The 26882-nt window shown below is 38.7% G+C and overlaps 1 protein-coding gene across 14 annotated transcripts in view; it reads right to left on the bottom strand.

Annotated features, from left to right (window-relative positions):
• Nucleotides 1–26882, bottom strand: part of GTDC1 (glycosyltransferase like domain containing 1) — a 303268-nt gene that overhangs the window by 193958 nt on the left and 82428 nt on the right. For 13 of the 14 annotated variants that reach the window (XR_009277719.1, XM_058839525.1, XM_058839524.1 and 10 more), the window contains 2 exons: nucleotides 24997–25164; nucleotides 21540–21713 (listed from right to left, as the gene is read on the bottom strand). Coding sequence is in view for 13 of the 14 variants with exons in the window: in XM_058839525.1 (XP_058695508.1) it covers nucleotides 21540–21713; nucleotides 24997–25164 (342 nt within the window). In the remaining variant the exon portion in view is untranslated. The remainder of the gene's footprint in view (nucleotides 1–21539; nucleotides 21714–24996; nucleotides 25165–26882) is intronic. The other variant, XM_058839522.1, reaches the window with a different exon arrangement.

The raw sequence follows: 26882 nt of genomic DNA, 5'->3' as shown, positions 1-26882 counted from the left end.
GATATAAATTGCTATCAATGGCTTACAGGGAACTGCAAATCTTTAGGTCAGATGAAAATCTGGTGCACAAACCATGGTTGCTCAAAGAAACCATTCAGAAACAATCTCTGTGCCTTCTGCACCCAAATACCGCACAGGGAACAGATCACAGGTGTGAAGAAACAAAGAACTGTATAAGAAATGAAAAATCTCTGTATTCAGCCCAATATTATACTGTTATTTTGGTTACAAGATTTATAGCACACTCACTACCCAACTAAGACAACTTAGAAATCCTGCATCTACTTGTCAATTTGGCTTCATCAATAAAATGGAGTCTGTGTCAGAATCAGATGCTTATTTTTCAGGATAAAGGAATCCATGTCATAGTTAAAACACTTTTATATGCTTAATGGACTCACCCCAGTTGTGCTGGAAAGGGCCTTTAGGTCTGCATTATAAATGGCCCTTTTTCTGGTTGTATTTTAAAAGGTTTAAAAAATAAGTGTCTGCTGGTGTGCCCATAACAAACACCTTTTTTTTTAGAAATGATTGCCTTTCTGAGACTGACCTGAGCAGGAACCTGGTGCAGGAGGAACCAGCATGGGTTGAAAAATGTCTCTGTGTGGTTGGGATTTTAACAGAAAATTAGGATTCCTATGGGAAGCACAAAACACAGGTGTGGATGCCTGGTGAACTGATGCAACAGAGGACTTAGGGAATAACAGAGGGATTCCCTTCTTTTTAACCACTTTGCTGATAAACCTGCCTAAATAATCGATTTTGGTACGGTCTCAGAAACTATGGCTCAATTCTTCTGAACTATCTCAGCAGTCCATGCATTTGAGGAGTCTTTGGATTAGACTGCCCCAGAAATAGGTCCTGCTTGAGATGTGAAAATCTCCATGACTAGTAGATAAAACAACTGAGCACACTGGGTTCCTACAAGCTCAAGAGTGTGTGCACACATAGGCATGCATGAGCACACATGTGTAAAGGACTTCTGCTCAATCCTCCATAGCAAACCAGCTGATGACAAAAACTTGTAATCTATTTAGAAATGTGGTTTCATAGTTCAGTCCTCTGGGGCTTGAGAACTTCGTTCATCACGTCTCTGTGGCATTACACAGTAATCTCTGAAATACTGCATGCTAGGTTAGCTCTGGGGATATTTCTGATGATTAAAGGCACTGAGGATTTTTACATTTACGTGGCTTGATGAAGACCAGCACCTCCCAGTCAGACATGGGAGGTCCAGCAAGCTGGGAGGGGTCAGAAACTTTAGAAAGCAGACAGCAGCAGTGTAAATGTGCCAGAATATCTCAAAGGAAGAAAAACCCACAACCACCTCTTTCCACAGGCACATTCAAACAGCTCTGTTGGTTTCCATCACAAGGCAAGTTCTTACTTCCTACGTCTCAGCTTTATATTGCTGCCTCATGCTGTATTTGTAGCACATGCTACCATTAATAGTGGCAGTATGTAGGCAGCTCTGAGGACACAGCCCCATCGACATCCACAGTCCCAGAGACTTCAATTTCATCAATTCCACATTTATCCCCTCCCTCAGCCAGAAGAACTCTGAATGACCTGCAGCATTTCTGCATCCTCGCTGCTGCCCTGTTGTAAAGGTGGTGAATAAAGAGAGGTCACAACACAAACTCTGGCAGAGGAACAGCTGACCAGGTGGTAGATACTGGAGATGCCACAGTGCTTTTATGGTTTCTTCAATTAATACTATAAAATGCTCAGCATTACACTGTTTAAGTGTATTAAACTAAAGGAACTGCTCCCTGCTGAAAAGTTCTGATAAATAATGTAACTTAGAATCATCAAATGGTCTTGGTTGGAAGGGACATTAAAGCTCATCTTGCTCCACCCTTAGAATTCCTTCCTAATATCTAATCTAAATCTGCCTCTTTCATTTTAAGGCGATTCCCCTTCATAGGCATAACTGAGGCATAATTGTTGGACCATCATCCCACAGAAAAGTGACAATTTTATTTTGCTGGTAAATGCTGCCATGCCTATTATTCCAAAAGCTGTGCAATTTAACTATGAGACCATATCAATTAGAGGTGGAGCACATCAACTCTGCCTTCTAACCACTGCAATAATCCATCCCAGGGGAGTTTTCTATACATTTAATAGTAGATTTACTCAATATTCTACAAATAGACACCACAAAATTCCGAAAAATGATGCTGTTCATCCTGTTTTACTGATGTTTCTTCTGTCACATGCCCCAGAAATATTTTGACAAATACAAGAATATTTTAGAAAGATGAATAAAAGCAATGAACTACAAAATGGTCTTGTTTATGAGAACATCAACATATTATCCTCATTCTTTTGAATAAGAAAAAGCCACAGATCTGTCAGGTTAAGAAAATTATCTTCACATTGACAGGAAAATAGATGTAGACGATTGAAAATTTGAAATTTATTAGCATTTTATTTCCCCTATATTGAAAAATAAACCTCAGCACAGCAAAGTTCCTACAGAATAAAAAATCCTCGACAGCTATGAGAAGACAGGCAAAAAAGAGAAGACTGATATTACAGCTGCCTGCTGCCCCAAAAATGAGTGAGCACCTAAAATCCTTCACGATTTACTATGCACATAGCTGGGGCTCTGAGAGAGCATGGAGATATTACCTCCAGCCTGTCTCATTAACAGGTTAAATTCTGCTGTTAAAACTGTTTATGTGTCTCACCTCTTTCCAACCAGCTGAACAATGCCCTGTACAGAATTAGAAGTGCGTGGTTTCGAGTCTAGGACAACCCTTGACGAGCACTTTTAAACTTAACATGAACCTGGGTGCAATTTAAAAGAAGTCAGGGGATGAGGTGACAATAGAAAGGTTGTTATGGGAAGCACAGGAACAGCACTGCTGAGAGAGGATACAACCCCACCTTCCCACTTAAGAATCAAAAAGAACCATCAAAACTAACACGGGAAGAGCTGTGACAGCAACCACTTCACATCACATTCTGTGGGTAGGTGATACAAACCCCACACATGCAAAACACTAAAATACACAGGCAAGTTCAGTAAGATCAAACATTTTTTTCCACACTCTCCAAAGCCATTCTAACATTATTCTGAGCATTAGACCATTCATGGTAAAAATGCTGATGATTATGGTTATATTTACATATATATATATATATATATATATATATATATATAGTTTCTTCAGTCCATCCTTTTGTATATGCTGATATTCAAAGATAAAAATTGAGAGTGTTAGACTGAATGCCAGATTTCTGTACCTGGGTTTGATTCCTGACCATCACTGGTTGTACATGGAAAATCAACTTCATGTTTAATTCTCAGTGTATAGCCATATCAGTGACACTATCACTGAAATTATGGATATCTGATTTTAAGAAATAAAATCATTTACTGGCAGATCTTCAGGCATAAAAGAAATCAGAGTTTAACCAATACACTGATTAACATTTCCAGCATAGCAATTGTGTACATGAGCCTGTACTAAGATCTGCCTGAAGATTCCCAGGTATCTCCTTATGCAGAACCTTCATTTAAAAATATTTCCAGTATTCTCCTTTCCAGCTTTGCTTACCCTTTAGATACTGCCCAGCCTCAGGTGACTTCAGCAGGGTCAGGACTGGTTCCCCCATGCTCCCATGTGCAATGATTCCTGATGTTTACTGATACTTACATCTGTATTAAGTTTATACATTCAGAAATATATAAAGTTCAGCTCCTCACCCCTCATATAGTGATCCAGACATATAAAAAGAATTGCAGTTATATTTATGGGTACACACTAAGTCTTGATAACTAAAATAACTAATTGTTTCCAATAATTTCTTCTGGCACGCAGCTGTAGCACTTTTTGCAATACGCTTTATTCATCTGCAGTAATTCATCCCATTCAGAAGACCAGGATTTAAAAATAATATTTAAACAAGGTTGAGGATAACAACTAAAAGGTGCCCACAAGAGACATATTTAAATGCCTACTAAATATATTTACCTAAGTCAATAGCAAAGTTTTATTTGGCAATTCTGCATTTTAAAGCTATTGTCTCAATTAGGCCAAAAAGGAGGATACTGCTTATGACTGCAAGTCTCTGCCTGCATTCATTTATTGTTCAGTTCACAGTCTCTGAATACAACACAATCCTCCAACGGAGTCAGCTTTCATAATTCAGCAGTACAAAGTCTGCAAACACATGTAACCTAGATCCATATTTCACAGTGACAGCATATGATAGCAGAATGTGAAGTATTAATGCTAGTGTCACTACAGTCCTACACTCTACTGCACTTTAAGAGAAAGCAGCTGCTGAGATGAAATGTGTGCCAACTGTCTGAAGACAGAAACATAAGAAACATTCCTTCTGTTACAAAGGGAGAGACACACACAAACAGACTTTCTTTTAGACTCAACAAGCACAAAGTTTCTTACTTTCGCCTTTTACGTTTCTATTTCAGAACCGCTCGTGCGCTGCGGGAGAGCCGTGCCTGGGTGGGAGTCCCAGCCGGCCATGGAGCAGTTCCCCAGGCACAGCAGGGTTTGGGTGAGGGTGATGCATCAGTGCAGGGAACTGCTGGAATGGTGACACCAATCTCCAGATTCTCCAGAATCAGTTACAGAATCATGGAATCACTGAATCACATAGGTTGGAAAAGCCATCTATGAATATTGAGTCCAACCATTCCCACAGCAGTGCCAAAGCCATCCACGTCACCACATGGCTTTTAAATGCCTCCAGAGATGAGGATTCCACCACTGTCCTGGGCAGCCTGTGCCAGGGCTGGACAGCACTTATGGTGACGAAAATTTCCCTAATGCCCAACTTAATGCCTAAGTTGGAAACCTTTCCTGATACAACTTGATTTTGTTCTTTCTTATCCTGCCACTTATTACCTGAGGGAAGAGTCTGGCCCCTGCCTGGCCTCACCCTCCTGGCAGGGAATTGTAGAGCGTGATAAAGTTTCCCCCTGAGCCTCCCTTTCTCCAGAAGCTCCCCCAGCCACTCCTCATATATCCAAGAAAACCCAATTCCCACCAAATTACTGATGAGATATAAACATCCAGAATGCTGGTTAGAGATGCTTTAGGACCTCCCAGGAATGTTACAGCGGCTTTTCAATAACCAAAGGAGTGAAACAGTCTCCTGCCTGCAAACATCTTTGTCCTAACCCATCCTTGTGTCGTGCACCTGCTACTGAGAGATTTCTTAATTGGACTAAGGGACACGCTACAGAATTATAAATTGGATTAATAAGGTGAATTTTTTTAATCTACTCTCTACAGAGACAGCAGTAGAGAACCTGCTCTTCTTGATTTGTGTCTAGTCCTGGAGCAACACCACCAAATGATCTCCCATACAGTGTATCACCACCTTTTACGCCCAGCGCTACAATAAGAGTGTGACATAATCTGAAATGTTCGGCCGTAATTCACTTAAAAACTACTACAACCTCATTGACCTCCTTATCAAACAATTTATTGTGCATTTACAGACTGGACAATGAAATAGAGGAGGTAAGGTATTAATGGTGACACTATTTGGCAAGCTCATAGCACAGTTCATTCAAAAGGCAATTTTAAAATTGAATGAAGAGGTTTGACTAGGCAATAAAAACAGCCACAATGCCAGTGAACAGTACTTAGGAGGAAAGCCTCTAATTATCCTATTTATAAATCAACAGCAATTTTACTGATGACTTCTTCTCAAACTTGATTAAAATAACTTCAAAAAATTAAAAAATAATCAGATCATATTTATTTTATTAAATTACGATTTTAAAGCGTTATTGATTCCCTTCATAAATGAAAATGATAAAAACTTGGGGACAAGAATGAGACAACATTTTTTAAGAGAAACATTTGTAGAACACTCTGCAACATAATTATAGTGCTGCCCTTGGGGAAGGGGATTTTATTTTATAATGAGAATGTTTACACTGTTATGGGGTTCAATCTATCTGGGAGGGAAGGTTAAACTTCTTTCCATTAAAGACAGGCTTATAATGAAAAGCTCTGAAAGGAGAATGGAGTCTAATATAGTAGATGTAATGGCCTATTAAATGATTCACACACACAAAATGAATCAAATTCATTGTATCTTACTGCTCTTTTATGACAAAATTGTTGAAAAAATAAAACTATTGTCAAGATAATTGCATATTACATATACTGTATTACTGTAACTACTATTCTTATTGGGTGACCCAGAGTCTACATTTTAGGGGCATTAATAGGACATTACATTTTAAATACTTTATAGTATTGGAATGTTGCACAGAAATCCCACTTTCACTCTGAAGGCAAAAATCAATTCAGACTTAAAGTCATGCTGCAATTCTGCATCATTCTTTTTCAATTAAGTTTTTGCATACATTCTTTATGATGTCATTTCTGCATTCCTGCAACAGATGTTTGTTTATATCCCAATTTACCCAAATGCTGCCATACAAGTCCCTGAACGTAACCTCTACAACCAGCTTGTGTTTCCAAATCACAGTACAAGAAATGTTTCCTTAAACTTGTCCCATCTCTGATCATCACACAGTAATGGACACTGTTATACAGGAGCTTGAACGCATCAAAAATACATTAAGAAATTAAATAGAAGTCATGGTACACCTCTAAAAAAATATATGTAAGCAGGTCAAAGAGTAGGAAACATTTGGGATTTGTATGAAGGATTAAAAATTTTACATTAGATATATAATATAATATTTTGGCCTACTACTAAGAGCTCTGCAATAATAATGACTGCTCATTAAGGAGCTGGTCTTGCAAACACAGACAGATTGAGAAAATCTACCTAACTGCAATCAGTCACCCACAGAACTGTCCCTATGTGCTCAAGCACACATATTAAATATCAGAAATCTTGGTTTATTATCTTTTTTGCTAATAAATGCTTCTAAAATACTGGCTGCATTATTTTCACAAGTTGGAAAGTACCAGGATGTACTTGGTATTATCATTATGCAAGTGAAAGCACAAATAATACAGGAATGAGAATATTTTGGGCACTTTTACCCAGTAAATATAAATACAGTCAGCAGGGTCAGAGTGATTGCTGTTCCAGATTAATGGACAAAACTTGGGATACTTTGCAGGGATTCCAAGACCTTTAAAATACCTCAGAATCTCAAATAATTTCAACTGAGTTGAATAAAAAATAAGCCAGAAATTCTAAAGTCACCTGATGACATTTAGATTTCTTATGGGAGGACAACCTTGCAGAAGTAGGTCTTTATATTTTAATGAATAAATTACTTAGTTAAGCAGGTTCACATCCTTTTCTGAGCCTTTTCCAATATTCCAATATTAAGAATATTTCAACATGTTTGTTATTATTTTTGATATAAGGGGGATGTCTAATTGCTTCTATCCAGCTTCACTGGGGAACCTGCTGAGTGGGGGTGAAAAGTCCAACAATTCTTATCTACAACTGGCTATGGAAACTGGCACATTTTAAACACTTCCTAGGCTAACTAAACTCAATGGTTTTCTAAAATACAACTTAAAGCCAGTCTAAAATTTGAACCTATTTCACATTCATAAGACTATTTCTTAAAGCTTTTAACATAAAAAAATTTAGGCAAGAAAATATGTAATTCAAAAATATTTTAGTTATAGAAAGGCAGGTGAAGATTTTGAGTTTTGTGTTCCTATCACTAGAATTCAAAGTAACATAAACAATCCAGATTTTATAATCTGAAGTGAGATTATTTCTCCTACAGTGCAAGTCCTCCTCCAGAAGTCCCAGTTCCTAAGCACCAGTCAAATGCTATTATAAACATAACTGCAATAAAGCAAATTAATCATTCACATATCAAGGCAGCCAGCATAAGAATGCAGGAAATTAAACCAGAATAATTTCAGAAAGAAAAGTGGAGGAATGAATAGAAATTGAGAAACCTAATCCAGTGGCAGTTGTCCCTGCCCATGTCAGGGGGATGAGATGAGATGATCTTTTAAGTGCCTTTCAACCCAAACCATCCTGTGATTCTATTAACTCACCCTTCTTATAAAAGTAAGATACCTTGAGGAGAACAAAGTTCTGCCCCTGAACAAGACTCTTTTCTATTAAAATTAACAAAGTAACCACACATATGTGATACATAAAGAGATGGAGAAATAACCAAGGTAGAAGGTGGCAAAACATGAATAAAAATTGGCACAGGTTGTTGAGGCCAAAATTCAGTTTTCTCCAAAGGTTCAATTGGGACTGGAGTGGTAAATCTGAAAGGCAGCTCAATAGATAGAGAATATGAAATAGAGAAATCAGCCCATTAAATAACTGGACTCTTAATTTACCATGGAGGAGCCACTCCAGGACAAGTTTTTGATTAATGTTAATGATTGAGTTGGTGATTAATGATAGACAAGGTAGATTGGCTTGACAAGATGCTCTGGATAGTTTCACACTGCAAGAATACAAGCCTAAGCTACTCTTGTTGGAGTGAAATAATGCCAATAACACACATTATCCAGCAGATACTTTTCAACTGAGGAATTCAGGACTGTCTGTATGTGGGATGAACACTTATTCAACAACCTCTAGCAGAGAAGGTCCTTCAAATCAGCCACTTATTTTTTTTTCCTTCTCCTCATGTCTGCTTCCAGAACCTTCCTTCTCTCTTTATTACAACTACATTACCCCAACTTCAGGCATCCCTATTACTGCACTGGAATAATGCTGACACACCAAACTTGTTTATTGGTTGCTCACTGCTATTCAGGAGGAGGATGAGCTGCACATCCTCCCAAGTCATCATGTTTGAGTATCTCCACTTACCCAACAACTGCTCTGTGGATACTTTGATCTTCTACATGAACAGGAATATCATTCCAATTCAAAAAAGGTTAAAAGTGAGAAAAATAAATACCAGAGCTTGGATTGCTGAAGACACTTTGAACTGCTCAACTCAAATTTCATATATCCAAACAAAGAATCTTCATTATTGTGAGGCATCCTCCTAGTTAGCATTCAGTTTAGGAATTCCAAGTTAACAAACGCTCTCCATTTTTTCCTCCAGGAAAATCTATTTGTTTTCTTTATAGTAGGTCTTTTAAAAGGGAGTCATAACTGATGGCTTACAACATGTTTCTACCTTTTCAATCTGAATTTCATAAGAATAAAATAAACCACAAATGAAAGTGCTTGTACCAGCCACGTTGAACCTTTCTTCTTCTATTAGCATATCAGTCTGCAATCATAACTAGATCAATAGCAAAGATATCTGCTTAAAAGAGCACCATGCTTTCTTTTGTCAGAAATTCATTACTTTTTATTAGGGTCATTGCTTGAAAACTTCAAAACACCATATGGACCTAATTGTGGTTTATTTTGGCAAAAAGGAAGACACTGTAGAACAATTGAGGCATTACATTCTACAATTCCATTACTTTCATCCCTCTCCGTTTTATTACTGTGTCATTAAAGGCAACTTGAGTGAGCGAAGAATTATAGTGTCATGTGTACGGGCTAGTAGATTAATAACAAAACACACTCAAGTTTAAAGGTATCTAACAGCTGTTTTCATTATTTTGTGTAAATACGCTTGAAGCATATCTATCTGATTAGTGGATAGAGTGCTCTTCTCTGTCACATGCCATGGGCACTGCTATGTGCAAGTAATCAAAGTGCTCAGAAAATGAGTTTACATTGTTCACTGCTGAAATACACAAATGTCAGAAAGTGACTGCGCATCAAAGCTTAGGCAAATCAGCTGCTGCAAACAAACAGACTCCAATGCACATCACAGCTTTAAACATTCCTCTGCAGCACAATGACTGAACAGGACTTACTGCCAGCCCAAATGAAGTGATGCTCGCAGAATAATAAGTCGCCAACATATAGATGTGCTGACAAGCCCAGCACTGGGTACCACTGAAAAGAGCTCAGCTCTTCCAGACACAGAGATATACTAGTTTACTATCATAAAAATGTCCTGATATCGGGCAACTTTATGGATCTCACACAAGGTCTCACTAGAAACAAAAAAAAAGGGAGAATTTTTACCTTTAAATATTTCTAAATATATATTTTTTTAAATTTTTCATTGTGACTCGATTACCAGGAGTCCTGTCAGCAGATCCCTCTATTTATTGGCAGCAAAAAGACAACAGTTTAGGCACTCAAAAAGGGTCAAATCCTCTCTTTTCCATATATAGTCACATAATTCAAGATGGGTAATTCAAACTCAGATGGCAGATAACACAAGTGAACTCCGAATCCAAGAGACGTGTGATGAAGTTTGAGAAAGGATAGATAAAATTTCAGTCACTGAAAGGAATTACTGAATAAAAAGCTCTTCTTTCTGTCCTCTGTTTGCTTCTAGCATGGATTGAGGCACTCTTAGTATTAAAACTGCTGTACACAAGGATGAAAGGGAAAGAGCCCTAAAGACTCATCAAATTAAGAAAGTTAAAATAAACTCATTCTGACTCCAATGAGCTCAATGGAATAATTTTATCCAAATGCTTCAGTGAGCAAAAGTAAACTGAGGCAAAAAAGAGAAGGCTGCTTGGAGAGCCACAAAACTCAAACATTTTGCTTGAAGATGGTTTTTACTGAGGCACATCTCACCTAATGCTTTCCCAAATACCTGTGGTTGTCAACCTTTTGGCACCACTTCTACTTGTCTTCTGAAGGATGCCCAGGCTTTCAAAAAACAACAACATCCATGAACTGGTTGACATCCCATCCCAGGAAGAGCTCCAGACCAGGCTGGATGGGGCAAGAAGAAACCTGGTCTAGCGGAAGATGTCCCTGCCCATGGCAGGGGGTTGGAACCAGATGGTCTTTAAGGCCTCTTTCAACCCAAACCATTCCAGTATTTTATGTTTCTAAGAGTGATGCCTCAAAAGTTCCCTTGTTGCAAAGGCAAAGGAGGGACAAAAAGTGCTGGCCATGATGTGGTTTTCTTCAAAAGCACTAAAATGTCCATATGAACCCAGTACAGTCAGACAAAAACATTCCCCTCACTTTTATTCCCATCCCACAATGGTCATTATGAATCTGACTAATAAAAATTCAGCCCATCCCAAATGCAGTCAGAGGTTGGACAGACGAGCTGGACGTACCCTGCAGGACACTGCTCATTTATGAAACGTCATTAGTGATTTACAAGATAAACACTATGCAGAACACAGAACAGGCTGGGCTGTTGTGTCTTGTATTGATGCTGGAACCTCAGGATCTCCTTCATGGACCAGTTCAGATCTCAAGAATGAAGTCACCAAGTGACCAACTCATTGTCCATCTTTGTTCAACTTCGTTTTGGGGATATCATCACAGCAAACATCTGCAGCTGCCTAGAATTACTCATATATTGTTTAACCAACCATTCTATGAATTTATCAAACTTGCATTTCAATAGTGTTTCAACAGTCATTTCACAATTAAATGTGTGTCTGGAAAATAAAAATCAAACCAAGCAACCACCCTCCACACCCATTTTTTCACTTCCAGTCTCAGTCATTTAATAATGACCAATTTATACCTAGTGGATGTTGCAAGGATTATCCTGAAACTTAAATAATTCCTCCTCTTTCATGGCATTTATCCTCTGACTGTATTTATAAAGATTAACATATATCCCCTTCTCAACCTTTATTTTGCTAGGACAAGTGAACCATACTCTTTTAATCTGCTCTCATAATACAGATTCTCCTAATCATCCTAGCAGCAATTCTCTACACCTGTTTCACAGTTTAAATTAATCTGTCTTGAGCATGGGTGACCAGAACAACATACTTTTTTTTTTTTTTTTTTCAGTGCTTTACACAGACACATCAATCTGTACATTTAAAATATCTTTTCTGTGGTGTATGAGATTCAAATACACTTCTTTAAAAAAAAAGAAAAATACAACAGCTGCACTGGTACAGTGCAGATATTTAGCATGTCAGCACATTTGTGGCAATACCTGCACAGCCATGTAGACTGATCCACCTTTTAGCACATCAAAGTGACCAAGGGAAGGAAGATCTGCTTGTTTCTCTCTTTAACACCTGTGAGAACCATCAGCTACAGATGGAAAATGCATAAGAGTTCAAAGGAGAACATGGCTGTGAATAGCTTGGGGGTTTTTTTGAGCAGCAAAGTCATAGAACTGAAGATGTAATCTTGTTGCAGAGCATTCATGATGACTATTCTGCCACAGGGAGGGGAACATCCTGAAAAAATTAAATCTGAGCCTCTTCAATTGCTGCAGAACCAGCAGTAAGAGATCTTACTTCCAGTCAAAAAGAGCTGATAAGGAAGCACAGGTGGAAACAGGAGCATTCTGGTGGTGAGACATCACACACCACTAAGAGATAATCTAAAGTCTCTTCCAGCCCAAGCCTTTCCATGATTCTATGGGTTCATTACTCCATGGCTGGTTGGGCACTACTGAAAATAGAGAGAATGAGATCTGATGATGAGTTCCAGGGTTGTGTGGAGACAAGAAATACACACAGCAGGTCATGGATGGACAAAGTCCAGCTTTCTGCAATCCTGACCTGAGCACTACTTAGGCATAATCTTAAAGGAAAATGGCACCATTTTATGAGGAATCCACTCTAAAATTTACCACAGACTGCCTGATTCAACTTAATTCCTAATTCCTTCTTCATGGCTGTCGTTACTGCCTGTAACACAGTTTGAAAAACAGACTGAACATAATGGTATCACGTTTTATAATATCCAAAACTATCCTGCAGCAGATAAGTATTTCTCAACAAAAAATGTCCCACTACTAAAAAAGGTAATCCAATCCCAAGAGCTTCCCACTGCCAGAGGGCAGGGTTAGGTGGGATATTGGGAAGGAATTCCTGACTGTGAGGGTGGGCAGGCCCTGGCACAGGGTGCCCAGCGAAGCTGTGGCTGCCTCTGGATCCCTGGAAGTGTCCAAGGGCAGGCTGGACAAGGCTTGGTGCAACCTGGGATAGTGGAAGGTGTTCCTGCACATGGCAGAGGGTGGAATGGGATGAGCTTTAAGGCTCCTTCCAGCCCAAACCATTCTAAGATAAGAGGCTGGGAAAACAGCCCTGGACTTGGACCTCCCCCAGTTCTTCCACAAAACATCCCCACGACCTGGTGTTTGTAAGCACAGAACTGATGAAGCCTCATTACCATTTAGAGATGCATCTTTTCCACAGTAACACAGAACAACCTCCTACCTTAAAAGCACTTCTGGCACATTTACATTGGGATTTTCATATTTTTAAATGTATGCTATCTGAATTATTTAAAGGGAAGAAGAGGAGGATTATTTCATCAGGGAGTCACAACTGAGCAGGGGAAATGTCCAAAATATAAAATATTAAGTATTTGCAAATGCAAAAAAAAAATATAATAATAACAAGGAAAAAAACCAACAAACAAACCTAACTAGATTAAAACATTCCTTGCACAACAAAGAAATTATCTGTAATTTGGCAAAATTAAAAATCATTTAACTTTATTCCACTTGGTTATGTATAAATAAAACATCTGCATTAAGTTGTTCTTACACATTACATAAAGGTCATCTCCATAGGACTGGAGAGCTACGCTTCAACTTTCCTCTTCAATATGTGATTTTATGTATTCCATCATGCAATTTTATTCTCTTATTCTCTATTCTCTAAAACTCCTATAGAACATCTTCATATCTTCCCCACTGACACTTCCATCTGACAGTACCTCTGACTGTATCAGGAATGGGTTGTCTGCAATCTTGCACACAACTGTGCTTGAAGCAGATCCAACATGCATAAAGTTTCAGTCTCATATTTAATAACAATTTGCAAGGCAGTCTATTCCACCACTCTTTTAAAAGGTGCCACTTGCTTGGGTTTTGGTTGGTTTAGCTTGTTTCTCCCCAAACTAATACTGCATTCAAGATGAAATGTTATTTTTTTTAAAGGTACTGCCATTCCCTTATAACTGGGAACAGAGGTTCTTTCGTCCTTTCAAAGCTAATTTCTGACATTTTGTATTCTTAGTGAAGAGTCTCTAAAAACTCAGATTTCCTTTCCTATTCTTTATATTTTCTGCAATTTTTAGCACATGACCTGTTTTCTTTTATATTATATTGTAAGTATCCAGAATATTTAAACAATGAGGTTCTGTCATTGCTCATGACAATGACAGCAACTAAGAAACATGACTGCCTCCCTCTCTGTTACAATCCTGTAAGCATGAAATCCTTTTAAAGGGGGAAAAAAAAAAATCCACCTTCACTTCCATGTAATATTCATGAATTTCATAATAAAAAAATATGAAATTGTTCAAACGTTGAAGGGCAGTATTTTGAAATGCAAAATCCAGCAGGGACAGCCTTGTGTATAAAAACCATCTTTCACACATGCAAATGATTTAAGTTCCTATAGACTGAAAGAGACCTGGACACAGCCAGACCACTCAGAGTTAGTTTTGTAGCACCTTTTTCTACCTCTGTTAACATTGCATTTGCACCAAAAGCCCTCAGTCATCCCTTAGTGCAGTAAAATGAGGCTATTTAGTACTTTGCAGGATCCTACCATTAAGCAACAGCCTTTTTCCATTTTGAATAAAAGAAAAAAAAAAACTTAACAAAAACTCACAGCTTTATTTAAAGTCTGCTGTGACAATTTTAACCAATTAAATTTAAATTTTACTTATGACAACAATTTGAGGCAAACTCTGAAAGTATTTAATGTCTCAACCATCCTGAACAGGAATATTTAACCTAACCCCAGCACTCAGGAGAAAGACTGTTGTGAAAGGAGAAGAAAAGAAACAGAGAGAGAACTGAGGTAGGAAGGTGCAGAAATCCCCAAAAAGGACTTGCATTTATGATGCTTTAAAAAGGTAACATAAATTCATATTAAATAAATCAAAACTTTTACTGGTGTGGAAACCAAAGCAAAAACAACTTATTTTTTAAAATCAGAGTAAGTACTGTTGCATGAATGTATTCCAGATGGAATCCCAGAAGACTGAGGAGCACCATCCATACCAGTTGCTGATGAAGGTGTCATTTTCATCCCTTCTCCCATGACATCCTTCGACTCCAAATAACACACATTTGTTACAGCAAGGTAGGCTATTCTCTTCCCAACTTGCAGATAAATTATTATGCATGGAAGTGCATAATAATCCAGTCCAGTCGTGACTCTAGCACTGACTTCCCACATGAATATGCACGAATCAATTAAACCTCTGAATGCATCAATTTCTTCCCCGAGTAGTAATGATAATAATAATAATAATAATAGCTGCCCACTGTATAGGGCACTGCATGCAATATTTTTAATGCCTGCTAATGAAATGTGCTATTAATTATTAGGATGTGGTTTGTTTTTTGAAAGCCAAGCACCAGCACATCTCAACTGTGTATTCAAAGTGACACAACTTGTATATTTCTGTAAAACTGCCTATGGGAAAGTATTATGAAAAATCCTCCTTAAAAAGCAAATGGTATTTAAATCAGTATGAGAACTTGCAGCTCTTACCAGCTCTGCTGCAGAGAAATTTGCAGCTAAGGGGTTAATCAGATTAGATGGGAGTGGTTATAGGCTCAGTGCCACAGGTTTTGCCCTTTGTGGCTTCTCACATCCCAGACTTGGAAAATATGAGCTGTGATACTGAGAAAGGTAAGAAGCCAGCACAGCCCCATAGTGATAAATGAGTTTGCATCATCTGTCATTAGAACTTCCTGCCAACAGGGTCATTCCCTATTAAATTACCACTTGTCAATGTTTAAAATACTGATTGATAAATGACTGTGCCAAAACTGATAACACGACAGCTTTTATTTTCTAATATTCTTGGTTACCACATTCTGCTACTTCAAGATACAGATATAGTAGGGTTTTTTCCAAGTACTTTAGTGAAAGACAATTTAATCTAATACAAAACTAACAGGTACTGTATAACGATTGGTCCTGATATACATTACATACTATTCTTCTTGCCAAAATAAACCTGCTGGTGATTTAGCGATATGGGTAGATCCAAGTTTCACATTTCATCAAATGCTAGTAATCTGTTTTATCAATATAAACTGCATTTTAATGAAAAAATTCTTTTCTTCAGTACACTTCACTTTTAATTCCCCAGAGTATGATAATTCGTTCACGCTGTAGAACAAGAATGTTTTACAAGACCTTAACTCTCCAGAGAAATTTCTCTGTAAATACAAAAAAGCAAGTTTTATGGGAATGTGTTGTATGCAACATGAGCAGTACCCAACATAATAAAAAAGTGGGTTGCACAGAGAATTCTGCTTAAGCATCCTTGTGAGCTATTGTGAGCCTAAATGGTTATTATGATAGCATTTAGAGGAATACCTATACGACAGAGAAAAGAGAGTCAGTAAAACTATTTTTGTCCCTGAATAGATAAAAAGAAAATTACTTTTTAGCAAGTTTTGCAGAATAAATACATCCCAGCAGACTCTTCAGCCAGGCCTTTCTGTAGGAGAGCATTCTTGTTCTGATTCTGCTGGAGTGATCTGGGGATAAATATTTTGGGGATAAAACTGGCATGTTCTGCCTGGAAGACAAGGCTGGGGTATTCAACAGCTCTTCCTTGTCCATAAGGAGAATAGAAACTCCTACATCACCCAAGACAGCACAGGATGAGTGTGTGGAGGAAGCATCATCTGAGAAAATGCCACTGAAAATGAAGGTGTTCTTCATTGAACCACCTAAGCCCTCACTACAGGTGCAGCTATCTCAGCACTAATCCCAGAGGGGCAGGAGGAACCATCCCACTGCCAACTGCTCCACAATGGAAAGACTCCATTTGATGCCCCTTTTGAGCCCACACTGCACTTTCCTCCCAGTAGGGGTTGTGCCCCAGATCCTGAGACCATCCCTTGTGCTCACTGTCTAACTCTCAGCCTGCCAGCACCAATCCTCAAATCCCGCTTGCGGCAGGTGAGGAGGAATGACATTCTGGGGAGAAATTTCCATCACCCAGCTCTTCAGCAGCAAGCCCCAAGGTAGGAGCAGTCTATTGGCACTTTCTAATTATGCTAATGACCCATAAACCATGGTGGCAGCAAAGCTGTGCCACTGGAGAGGGCACCACGGCGATGCCCGAGCCACCACCAAAGGGAGTAGGTACCCCCAGTACCAGAGCCACTGTCATTAGCACTCCACCTAAGATAATATATGCTATTTCACTGGAAGGCTAATTAGCCAAAAACTGCTCTTCTAAGCTATCTATGGCTTCCCACATGCAAGACAGTTCACTACAGCTCACACGGGTACCACTGCTGAGCATCTTTCCCTGCAACACAGACACATCCCCAGTGCCCGGCCATAGCTTTGGGCTCCTGCAAATTCAAGTCTCTCCTTGCTCATTGACATCTGCATTTTTCTAGTTAAGTTCAGCCCTGCAAACCTGGTCCAAGTGATGCAATTAATTTATTTTTTTTTATTTTTACTTCCCCAAAACAGGCACCTCCACATGTGTTTCAGCACAAGAGATACTGTCAGTGCCTTTTAAAAAACTTCTGCTTTACGCAGGAACTCACTTGACTGGCCCTAAAATACTCTCTGAATTGGCAAATTCTGCCTCTCTCACACTATAACTAAAAAATATAAGCCCAAATGGTTGAGAATATCCTGTTAACTGTACTGTTATAAAAGCAAATGAAGAAACAGATCTAAAATCTTTAATTCTACTTCAAAATGTGTAATGCAGATACTACAGGATACTCACAAACAAGTTCCATTAAAAAAAAAAAAAATCTTTATTTTCTGCTATAATCCTCATACTCATGTTTTTTTTTATATTATTCCACCTCAGTCCAATGTGAATTTGCAGCTCTTAGGAATGTTACTTCATTCTTGCTTATAAAAACATCTTCCTTTCTTACCACAGTGTGATAACAATAAAGATATACTACAATCAGAGGAACAGTAATAATAACCAGAATCTAAATTAAAATTTTCATTGGAATGAATTCCAAGGAGTACCTAATCTGACCCTGCTTTGCAAACTGCCACTGACAATGTGGGCACAGATGGGATGAGAGAATTCATATAAAATTATAGAACCATGGAATGGTTTGGGCTGGAAGCCACAGGCAGAGACACCTTCACTAGACCAGGGTAACAGTCCTGTGGATATCCAAATACCAACAAAGACCTTGCAGAAGTTTTCCAAAGGGCTCTGCTGGCATGTAGAGAAGTACCAAAGACAACATCAGCCAAAAGGGAATTTCTTCCTTGACCATCATTTTACAGTGCAAAAGTGGAAAAATATATCAAAAGAGACTCTATTGATCGTACAGTGAAAACAAAATTGGATTTTATTTATGTTACAACAGAAAATACACTAAAATTAAGTCAATGGCCAGGTAAGTGTGAACTACAATGTATTTAATTATGTGCTATAAACCCCCAGTCTGATACACAGCACACATGGCAGATCAGCCACTGCTCTCCATCCTTTGCAATACCAGTGCACTGTGAAGGGACAGCCTGAACTCAGAGGGCTTTTGAGTCTTGAAGCTTACAGATACTCTGATATTTATTCCTACACCATATACTTTACCAGAATGTACAAAGGGCAGAATTCAATCCAGAAATCATATGGGCTGGCTAAATATGGAGCAGCCTTGGCACCACAGGATATAATATGGAAGCCAGTCATTGTCAGAACCAGAAAACAGGAGGATTAGGTCAGTAAATATCTTATTCTGTCAAATCCTCAAATCCTTTCATCTCTTCTCATTGTCAGATAAGGACCACAGTCTGCTGGGTTTGCTCTGGGAACACCAACATGGATCCTAATGACAAATATTTATTAAAAAAGAAGATTCTTTATAAAAAAGCATCAACAACTTCCCCTCAGAAGTAGAAAAGCAGCAGTTAGAGGCCCATTTGAAATATTTAAATACACATTACAAATTACAGTGGTGCCTCTCAGAGTATCCACAAGTGTTTCCTAGGATATCCTTCATCATTATACTTCCCCTCTTAAGTGATCATTTACTATGCTGCTTGTGCTGTTTGTGTCCATCACCTACAGTAATTACATTAAAAGGTAGATATTTTACAGGATTAACTCTTGTGACATGATCCTTCATTACACTGGTTTTGATCAAGGCTCAGATATATTTTATTTTGCCCTACAACTGCAATATTAATCTAAAATAATCTTAAAAAGCTCCCCATCACACGTATGAGGATGATTTTTCAGATCACCTCTCTCTCCCCAATCCAAATGTAGATTATGTTTCAGACACAAACACACCCTGAGACATCCACATGCAAAATAAAAGAGGTCAAAATAAAAAATAATAAACCCACCCTGGTTATTTTGCCTTCAGAATTTTTAAATATTTTCCCAACATCTCAGCAAAATTATGCATTTTAAAAAGACTGCAGGCATTGAAATGATTGTCAGTCATGCAAATAATCACTTACTTACACTGTATGAGTTTGGTTTGGATAAAGCAAATTACCATTTGAAAATAACTTGAAAAACACTCTGGGCTAAGAGCTTGCTTTATAAATTTTAGCTTGGCCACAATTTTTCTTAACCTTTTTCTCCTCAATCTCCATTCAGTCACTATACTAATACAATCTAAATTAAAAAACCAGCTTTGAATTGCCACAGGTGCATTCAGCTTTATGTAAAACATGTAAAGAAATAGCAAATACTGGCTGCAGCTGAAGGTCAAAGCCCAAGGAACTTGAGAGTCAGGGAGAAGCAGCCCTTTCTTCAGATGTTTTTTCCTATCTTGATATTGGACTTTGTCTAAACACCTCAGATCTTACATCTAGAATTAGCTGTTGAATAAAATATATATTAGATAAAACAGAGCTGAAATTAATCTTTGTTTCTAATCATTCTGCTGTACTAGTTGTACTATCACACAATTGTTTATGAACATCTTAATTTTGCCCATCACTGTTGCAAAGAGGTTTTTGGTATCATTTCAAGTGCAGTGGCCACAATAAAAACGGGAAAGGTGTCCTGCCTTGTGAGATGGGATTTAGTATGAGAGCAGGACTCTAAAAGAGCACACAGTGAGATGTGAGATCTTCCTGCTGCACCAGTTTGGGTAGCAGGCGGATGATTTTACCCACCTAATCACCTCCTGCTTTGGACAAACGAGCGCTGTGAGTATGATGACTTCAGCCTAATTTGTCAGATCTTGTCTGACCCCATCTGCCAGGGCTGACAAGTCCAAAAGAGCTGATGTAATATACGAGACAGGGTTATCATAACTTCATCTCCAAAACCAGGTCTGGGCCACATGATTCCTAAGGTATGCCAAAACCCCGAGAGCCTCTCTGGAACTGGCTGCACGTCAAATATGCTGAGCACCCACAGCATTCCCTGCACTCAAAAGCTCTGGACTCTAAGGGGGAATAGTAGATCCTCAAAGATATACAGGTACTGAACTATGCTGCCATCCAGGACAGCCAAGTCCCTAAGAAACACTGGAGGATTTTAATCCACTTGTCAAAAATAGACATTTAAAGACTTAACTTTAGAGATTGATTTCTAAATGATTTGCAGCAGTAGTTTAGAATACAAAGTTTTCCAAGACACTGAAACTCAAACCCTGCAGTTTGAGTACATCAGAGAGTGCACAACCTCACCTCCTGCACTAAAAAATTCTCTACCTCAAACTACCACACATTGGTATTTAGCCTTTGAAATAACTAAGTACAGGCTGGTCAGGGACAAAGATCTCAACTGTGGCCAGAACTTATTATCAGATCAAAAGGCAGGCTCTTGCAAAGTCATTGCAGTGCTTCCCATCCTTATTTCAGCAAAAAAATGTACCCAGTATGGTGCTGGGTTTAAGAGTATAATCAAATTGCAGAATCACACTCTATTTAGTGCCGGTCCCACTGAAGCAAAGTTCCTGTTCAGTGGGAGGAGAGTCCCTTATAACAGGAAAAACAATTGCACCAGGTTTAATCAAAAGTGAAAAGGATCCTGTGAATGTTCCCTTTGAGCCACATAACCCACTGCTAATTTCAGGATGGGCTCTGAAACGAGGGCAATAAAAAATGTCCTTCAGAGTAACCGAGGAGGAGAGAAGAGCAACTCCTGCTGCAGCAAATGCCAACATCTGCAAGCCTGCTCCCTGCCACAGGAATGCTTCTGCCTACCTGGAAAGCCATAAAAAAAGGTAGGGGAGGGAGGAGAGGATAAAACAGCTCCTTGGCTGCAGGCTTATCACTTTCACTGGTCTCCAGCATTTCTGTCTCCTCCTTCACCTCCCCTGCACAAATATGCACAGAGCCAAGGAGCAGGCAACTCCTGGAAGGCTGAAACAAGTGGGAAATCACTCAAACAAGTGGGAAATCACTCAAACAAGTGGGAAATCACTCAAACAAGTGGGAAGTCACTCATCCTGAACGATGCAAGTTTGCACGACAGGCACAGAGGACAGGCTTGGCTGCCTCAATAGCCTCTGATTATTGAAATACATTTATCAATTATGGGATTTTGCATATTATCAAACTCATTCATTAACAATGCTTTAGCTGATTAGTTAGAACGTCACCATAAATACAGAGTTTTGACAGGCTGGAGGCAATTTATGACGTGGAAAATGTACTGACCTGCTCACATCAGGAAACCTGACTGGAAAATAAAGAACTTGGCACTTCGGTCTGATTATTTTTTCCAAATCCTTAGGTCTGTGGTCAGGAATCAGCTTCATAAATTTTCCAATGGATTTAAGAAAGGATTCCATATTAAAAGCAGAGTTGAACACCACAACATCAGCAACCAAACTGTAAAAAGTGGTGAAGATTAATGAACATATTGCTGCCACAAAAGGGACAGAATTATTCTGCAGGCAAAGGAAATAGGACACATATTCTCATGAACAAGTAAAAGGTACAAGTGGATGCTAATTAAAACCAGCCTTTTCATATGAATTAGGAGCAGCTTACCTTAATCAGAAATGTCTTCATTTCTCTCCATTCACCCTTTGAAAACATGTTTAACCTTTTTTAACTAATAATAAATTACTATTATTAATCTAAAGGAGCACATCCTATTCTAGTTGTGGAGTTTTATTCATAAAATGGTAAATATAGTGTTACTATCATCATCTCTCAGAAGCATTATAAACAGATAAAGGCCTGCTGTAATCTGACTTTCGTAGAAAGTTAGAAGAAAATGAAAATTCCTCAGAAATCTTTTTTATTGAAGGACAACTTACCTTTGGTTAACCTACCTTCAACTGACCATGTGTGTCAGGCAGCAGGACACTAAAGAAATGGAATTTTAACCTATGTAGATGTAATCCTGATTAAGAGTATATCCATTATATATAAAAATAAAATACAATATCCCTCCCCACAAAATGTTTGAAAAAATTGGCATATAAATTTAACATTTTATTTCTATTGCTGTGTTTTAAAATTGGCCAGATCAATAATATTAAGATATAGTTCAATGATAATGTAGGTATTATTTCTCCACTTAGAGTCAGTCTGGAGGAAATAAGCAGCTATGAAAAACCTGAAGTATCTGGAAGTTTATCCTGGCAGTGCTGCCACAATCTGAGCTACACCAACACACACAGCACTAACTGAGGTAAGAAATGCTTTATGGCCAGTTGGTTTTCTCAATATGTTATATATTGTAATACAGACCTACAGGTCAGAAGATACATTGAGGACATGTGTTCATAAGTCACAGGGCTGGTGAAAAGTATATTTGAGGTGAGAGGCTGTCATTCATCCTCTCTGCATCTTTCTGCTGTCTGGTCAAGAAAGAGAACTGACACTGCTCACCAAAGCAGCAGGAGTCAGCAGGAAAAGCAAAGAAACCCCAACATTAGAGAGAAATAATCCTTTTCAAGCTGGCTGCAGGAGCTGAAATGCTTTCTGGCATCTTACCCTCTTCCCCACCTATGGTTTTTAACCTGTTGGAAGCCTCAGCTTTGTACAGAAGTCATCTTTTCTGCACTGATTTACAGAAGACATGAGGCAGGAACCTGACACGTTTCTTTGCTGCTGTCTGACACACAGGAAAGGCTCCAACAACATCCTCTCACCTTCTCTTGTTTGTGAAGTCTTATCTACCCTAACTCCTTCCTGCAGGCTCTGGAAATCAGGAGCAAATTAGAAAGATTATCTCCTTACAAACATCAGAATTTTCATTTTTTAATGATCCAAAGCACCAACCTGCTTGGTTCAAAATGCTCTAATTTTAATAGTCTCCAAAACCTGTGTGTAAAAGTGGAAAGGTACATTTTCCCCATTTCCAGCATATTTGGAAGATGGCACCTCCTTGCAGATGACCACTGGAGTGTGAAGAATAATACAGAGGACATGGTTTCCATCTTCTGTCAAATTGGGGTTTCAGCAGAACAGAAATGGGAGATGAATATTATGCAACTACACAAAGATGATACTGGAGGCTGAAGAGGACAGAATTGAGCATTTGTTGCCCCGTCCTTGGAACTGTCCAAAACCAGGTTGGATGGGCTTGGAGAAACCTGGTCTAGTGAAAGGTGTCTGTGCCCATGGCATGGGGTTGGAACAAGATGGGTTTCAGAGTCCCTTCCATCCCAAACCATTACACGATTCTATGATCTGTAAAAATCATCTTTATTTATCTATTAAAAGAAGATACTCAAAATGCATATTTTGAGAATAAATGTTTGTCAGTTTACAACAGATGTATGAAAAATAACTGCCATGAAAAAGCAAAATATATATACAAAAAAATATTCCTTTCCCAGTGCCAGAAAACATTTCTTTTTGTTAGAACATCTGAAAATGGCTGCTACTGTTTTCAAAAGGTCTTTCACTTCACTTTCCCATCTTTACAGCTCAGTAAGTGAAACACGTTGCAAACACTGTGGCAGAGGCAGCTGCAGAATGGCCAGAGCACACACAGATCATTAATTGAGAAATTTCAGCATAACTGCCTTCAATTATAAAGATGCTAAAGCTTAACTTGCACCTTAAAAGGCTCAAGCCCTATTCTTAATAATTCTTCCACCAAGAGAGAGGTGAGAAACATCATGGAAATGAATTTATTTCAGTTTGAAACAAGTGAGTTTTGCTGTTTCACTTAGGTCTGCACAGTGCCTAACCACAAAGCTTTTCAGTGGTGCTGTTATTAACTTCTTTCATTAACTCAGATTCGAGAAATACATTTGTTTTTAGCAACAATAAAGGACCGCAGCCTTTAAAATGTCTGGGTATTTTAGCACTGCACAATTTCTGAATACTAGATGAAAGAAATATAAGGATTTATCTGGTATGTTTACTGCCCTCTCTTCACAGGAAAAGTGCTGCAGTACATTTTAATTTCTGTTTATTTCCCTAAAACCCTCACCATAATTTCAGCTGGATGCAGTAAAAGCTATGGCCAAGCACGAGCTGAGTAGCTGCAGCTTTGTGAAGCATCCATGAAACAAAGCACCACTTTCAGCCAAGGCACAGGTCAGAAATCCCACCAACAATGGGCACACCATGGCAGCATTGGAGGACTTTATACAATAAATTGAGATGATTTTTTTAGAACAAAGTGGTTCAGCCACACTGATTTTATCAAGCTCTCCTCAGAACTCTGCTGGTACATCAGTTTGCTACAGAGTCATCGTTTATAGAATCACAGAATAGCCTGGGTTGGGAGGGACCTAAAAGCTCATCCCATTCCACCCTCTGCCATGGGACATCTTCCACCATCCCAGGGCGATCCAAACCCCATCCAGCCTGGCCTTGGACACTTCCAGGGATCCAGGGGCAGCCACAGCTTCTCTGGGCAACATGTGCCAGGGCCTCACCACCCTAACAGGGATAAGTTTTCTCCTAATATCCAATTTAAACCTACTCACTTTCAGTTTGATGTCCATCCTCCATTTCCTGTCACCACATGATTTTGTGAAACATTAATACAGAACAATTAATTTTTTAAAAAAATCAATAGAGAATAAAAATAGAAAAATAATTAATACCAAAAGAAAATATATGGAGAAGTATTCCTCAGAGTTACAGTGCTGTAGATAGAAGAACACCTTAAATAACAAGGAGCAGTGCGAGCCACACCTACCATGAAAGAATCTGGTTGTATCCATACTGAAAATCCCTTTCCTGGCATTTCTGGACAGGATATGCCAATTGGTTCTCATGGAAGTAGAGGACCTTTTTCAATTTGCCAAGGTCAGGGCGGAGGGCGGCGAGTTCAGGCAGGTTAAGCACCGAGCTTGCAAAGAGGATCCTGGAAAACAAGGAGAGCAGTGTTTACTGCTGGCGAGCGTGCTCGCAGGGGTCACCCCTTCCCCTGCTCCCCACTCCCACCCCCCCTAGAAAAACATAACCCCTATAGGGACACATCAATAGCTAAGCCTTAATACCATGTAGCAGCATTCGAAGTTTTGATCTCTTAAAAAGCAGCTGCTAAGAACCCAACTAGAAAAGCACCGAATCTCATTGGTCTTCCCGGCTCGGTTACAGAGAGATGCAAAATAAAAAAAAAAGCTGGATGGATTTTATTGAAAAAGGCAAGAAAAGCTGTATCTGAAGGACAAATGGAACAAAGATAAGGCTGACTAGGGAATACTTTGCTTGCCAGTTTCATTACACTTTACTTCTTTATGCAACCAACTACTGAAATTCAATATATGAGCAGGAATGGCACATGTTCATGTTATGACATAAACCCTTTTGATTTATGCAGTGCACTTATCTAGTATGGTCTGCTTTTCTTTTTTTTTCCCCACACTTTTTCTGTTTTATTTTCACATTTTTATTAGGTATTCTCTATAATGAAATGTTGTTTCTACCCTTGCACCCCAGTCCTGCCGCTGCACTCCTGCTATTCCACAGTCCACAACACTGCACACATCCTTCAATTAGATAAAGCAGGCACAAACAACACTAACAAGCTGCTATCTTAGCCTCGTGTAACTTCCCAGGCTACCAGAAAGTGAATGTATTTAAATGTGTAATATGAAATCCTGACCCTACTGTAACCAGTGGCAGATTCCCCTCCATTTCACCAAAAGCATGTGAGCATCTCCTGGCCCCTGGCTAGCACTGCTTCCAAGCAAAGTGAATCCTGAACATGCAGAGAGTTGCAGAGCCTCAGACATTTGTGCCCTATATTTCTTATCACAGGGGATTAAAAATAAAAAAAAAAAAATTGAGATCAGGTATCTATTGGACATAGAACATTAAGTTTAAAAACTACTTTTCAACACAGTCTGTTTCTGAATTGGATTTTTTTTTCCTATCCATCATTTTAGTAATTCAGATTCAGGACTGATTTATGCAATGTTTTATTCTTTTAAAATATTTTTTCAAAGTTTTTTTTTTCTACTGTTATTCCCATTCTTTCTATTTTTGCATTAATTTTGTGTTCAAGATTACTGCCAAACTGACATCCCTAATGTGATAAACTTCTGATTCTGACTGCCACCCTCAAAACTCATGAACTTCCCCGAACATCCATCTAGATCATATATATTATATCATATCTCTGCTAACTTGCACCCTTCTTAGATAACCTGTATCTACAGAACAGGCACTTCCTAGGGCATTGATCCTGTATCCATCTTCATCAACCTGGGTCAATGCTGATCTGAAAGGCTTACGAAAGTAAGAGATGACTGTTATTGCCTTGTTCATCAAATATTTGATGGTTCTAAAGGGCCTGTCACACAGAATGCCAATTAAGATACGAGCTCAGGTTTATTATGAGCCATACTAGGAGGAAAAAATAGTTTTAGGTAAGTCATTACTTATTTGTCACTGTGAGTAATGACCCCTGGACCTCAGAATGACCTGGGTGCCAGGCTCAAAGCAAAGCAGGAAAAGCTTCCTAGGGGCAATGTGAAATCCCTGCTCAGCACTAGAGCGACAAAGAAAAATGAAAACTGGAGAAAACATACCCCAAAACCTGCAAAAATGAGAACAAATTATTGCTTGGAAAAAATT

The sequence above is a fragment of the Poecile atricapillus genome, chromosome 5, assembly GCF_030490865.1.
Source record: "Poecile atricapillus isolate bPoeAtr1 chromosome 5, bPoeAtr1.hap1, whole genome shotgun sequence".
NCBI lineage: Eukaryota > Metazoa > Chordata > Aves > Passeriformes > Paridae > Poecile > Poecile atricapillus.
This window is presented reverse-complemented; position numbering and strand designations above follow the sequence as displayed.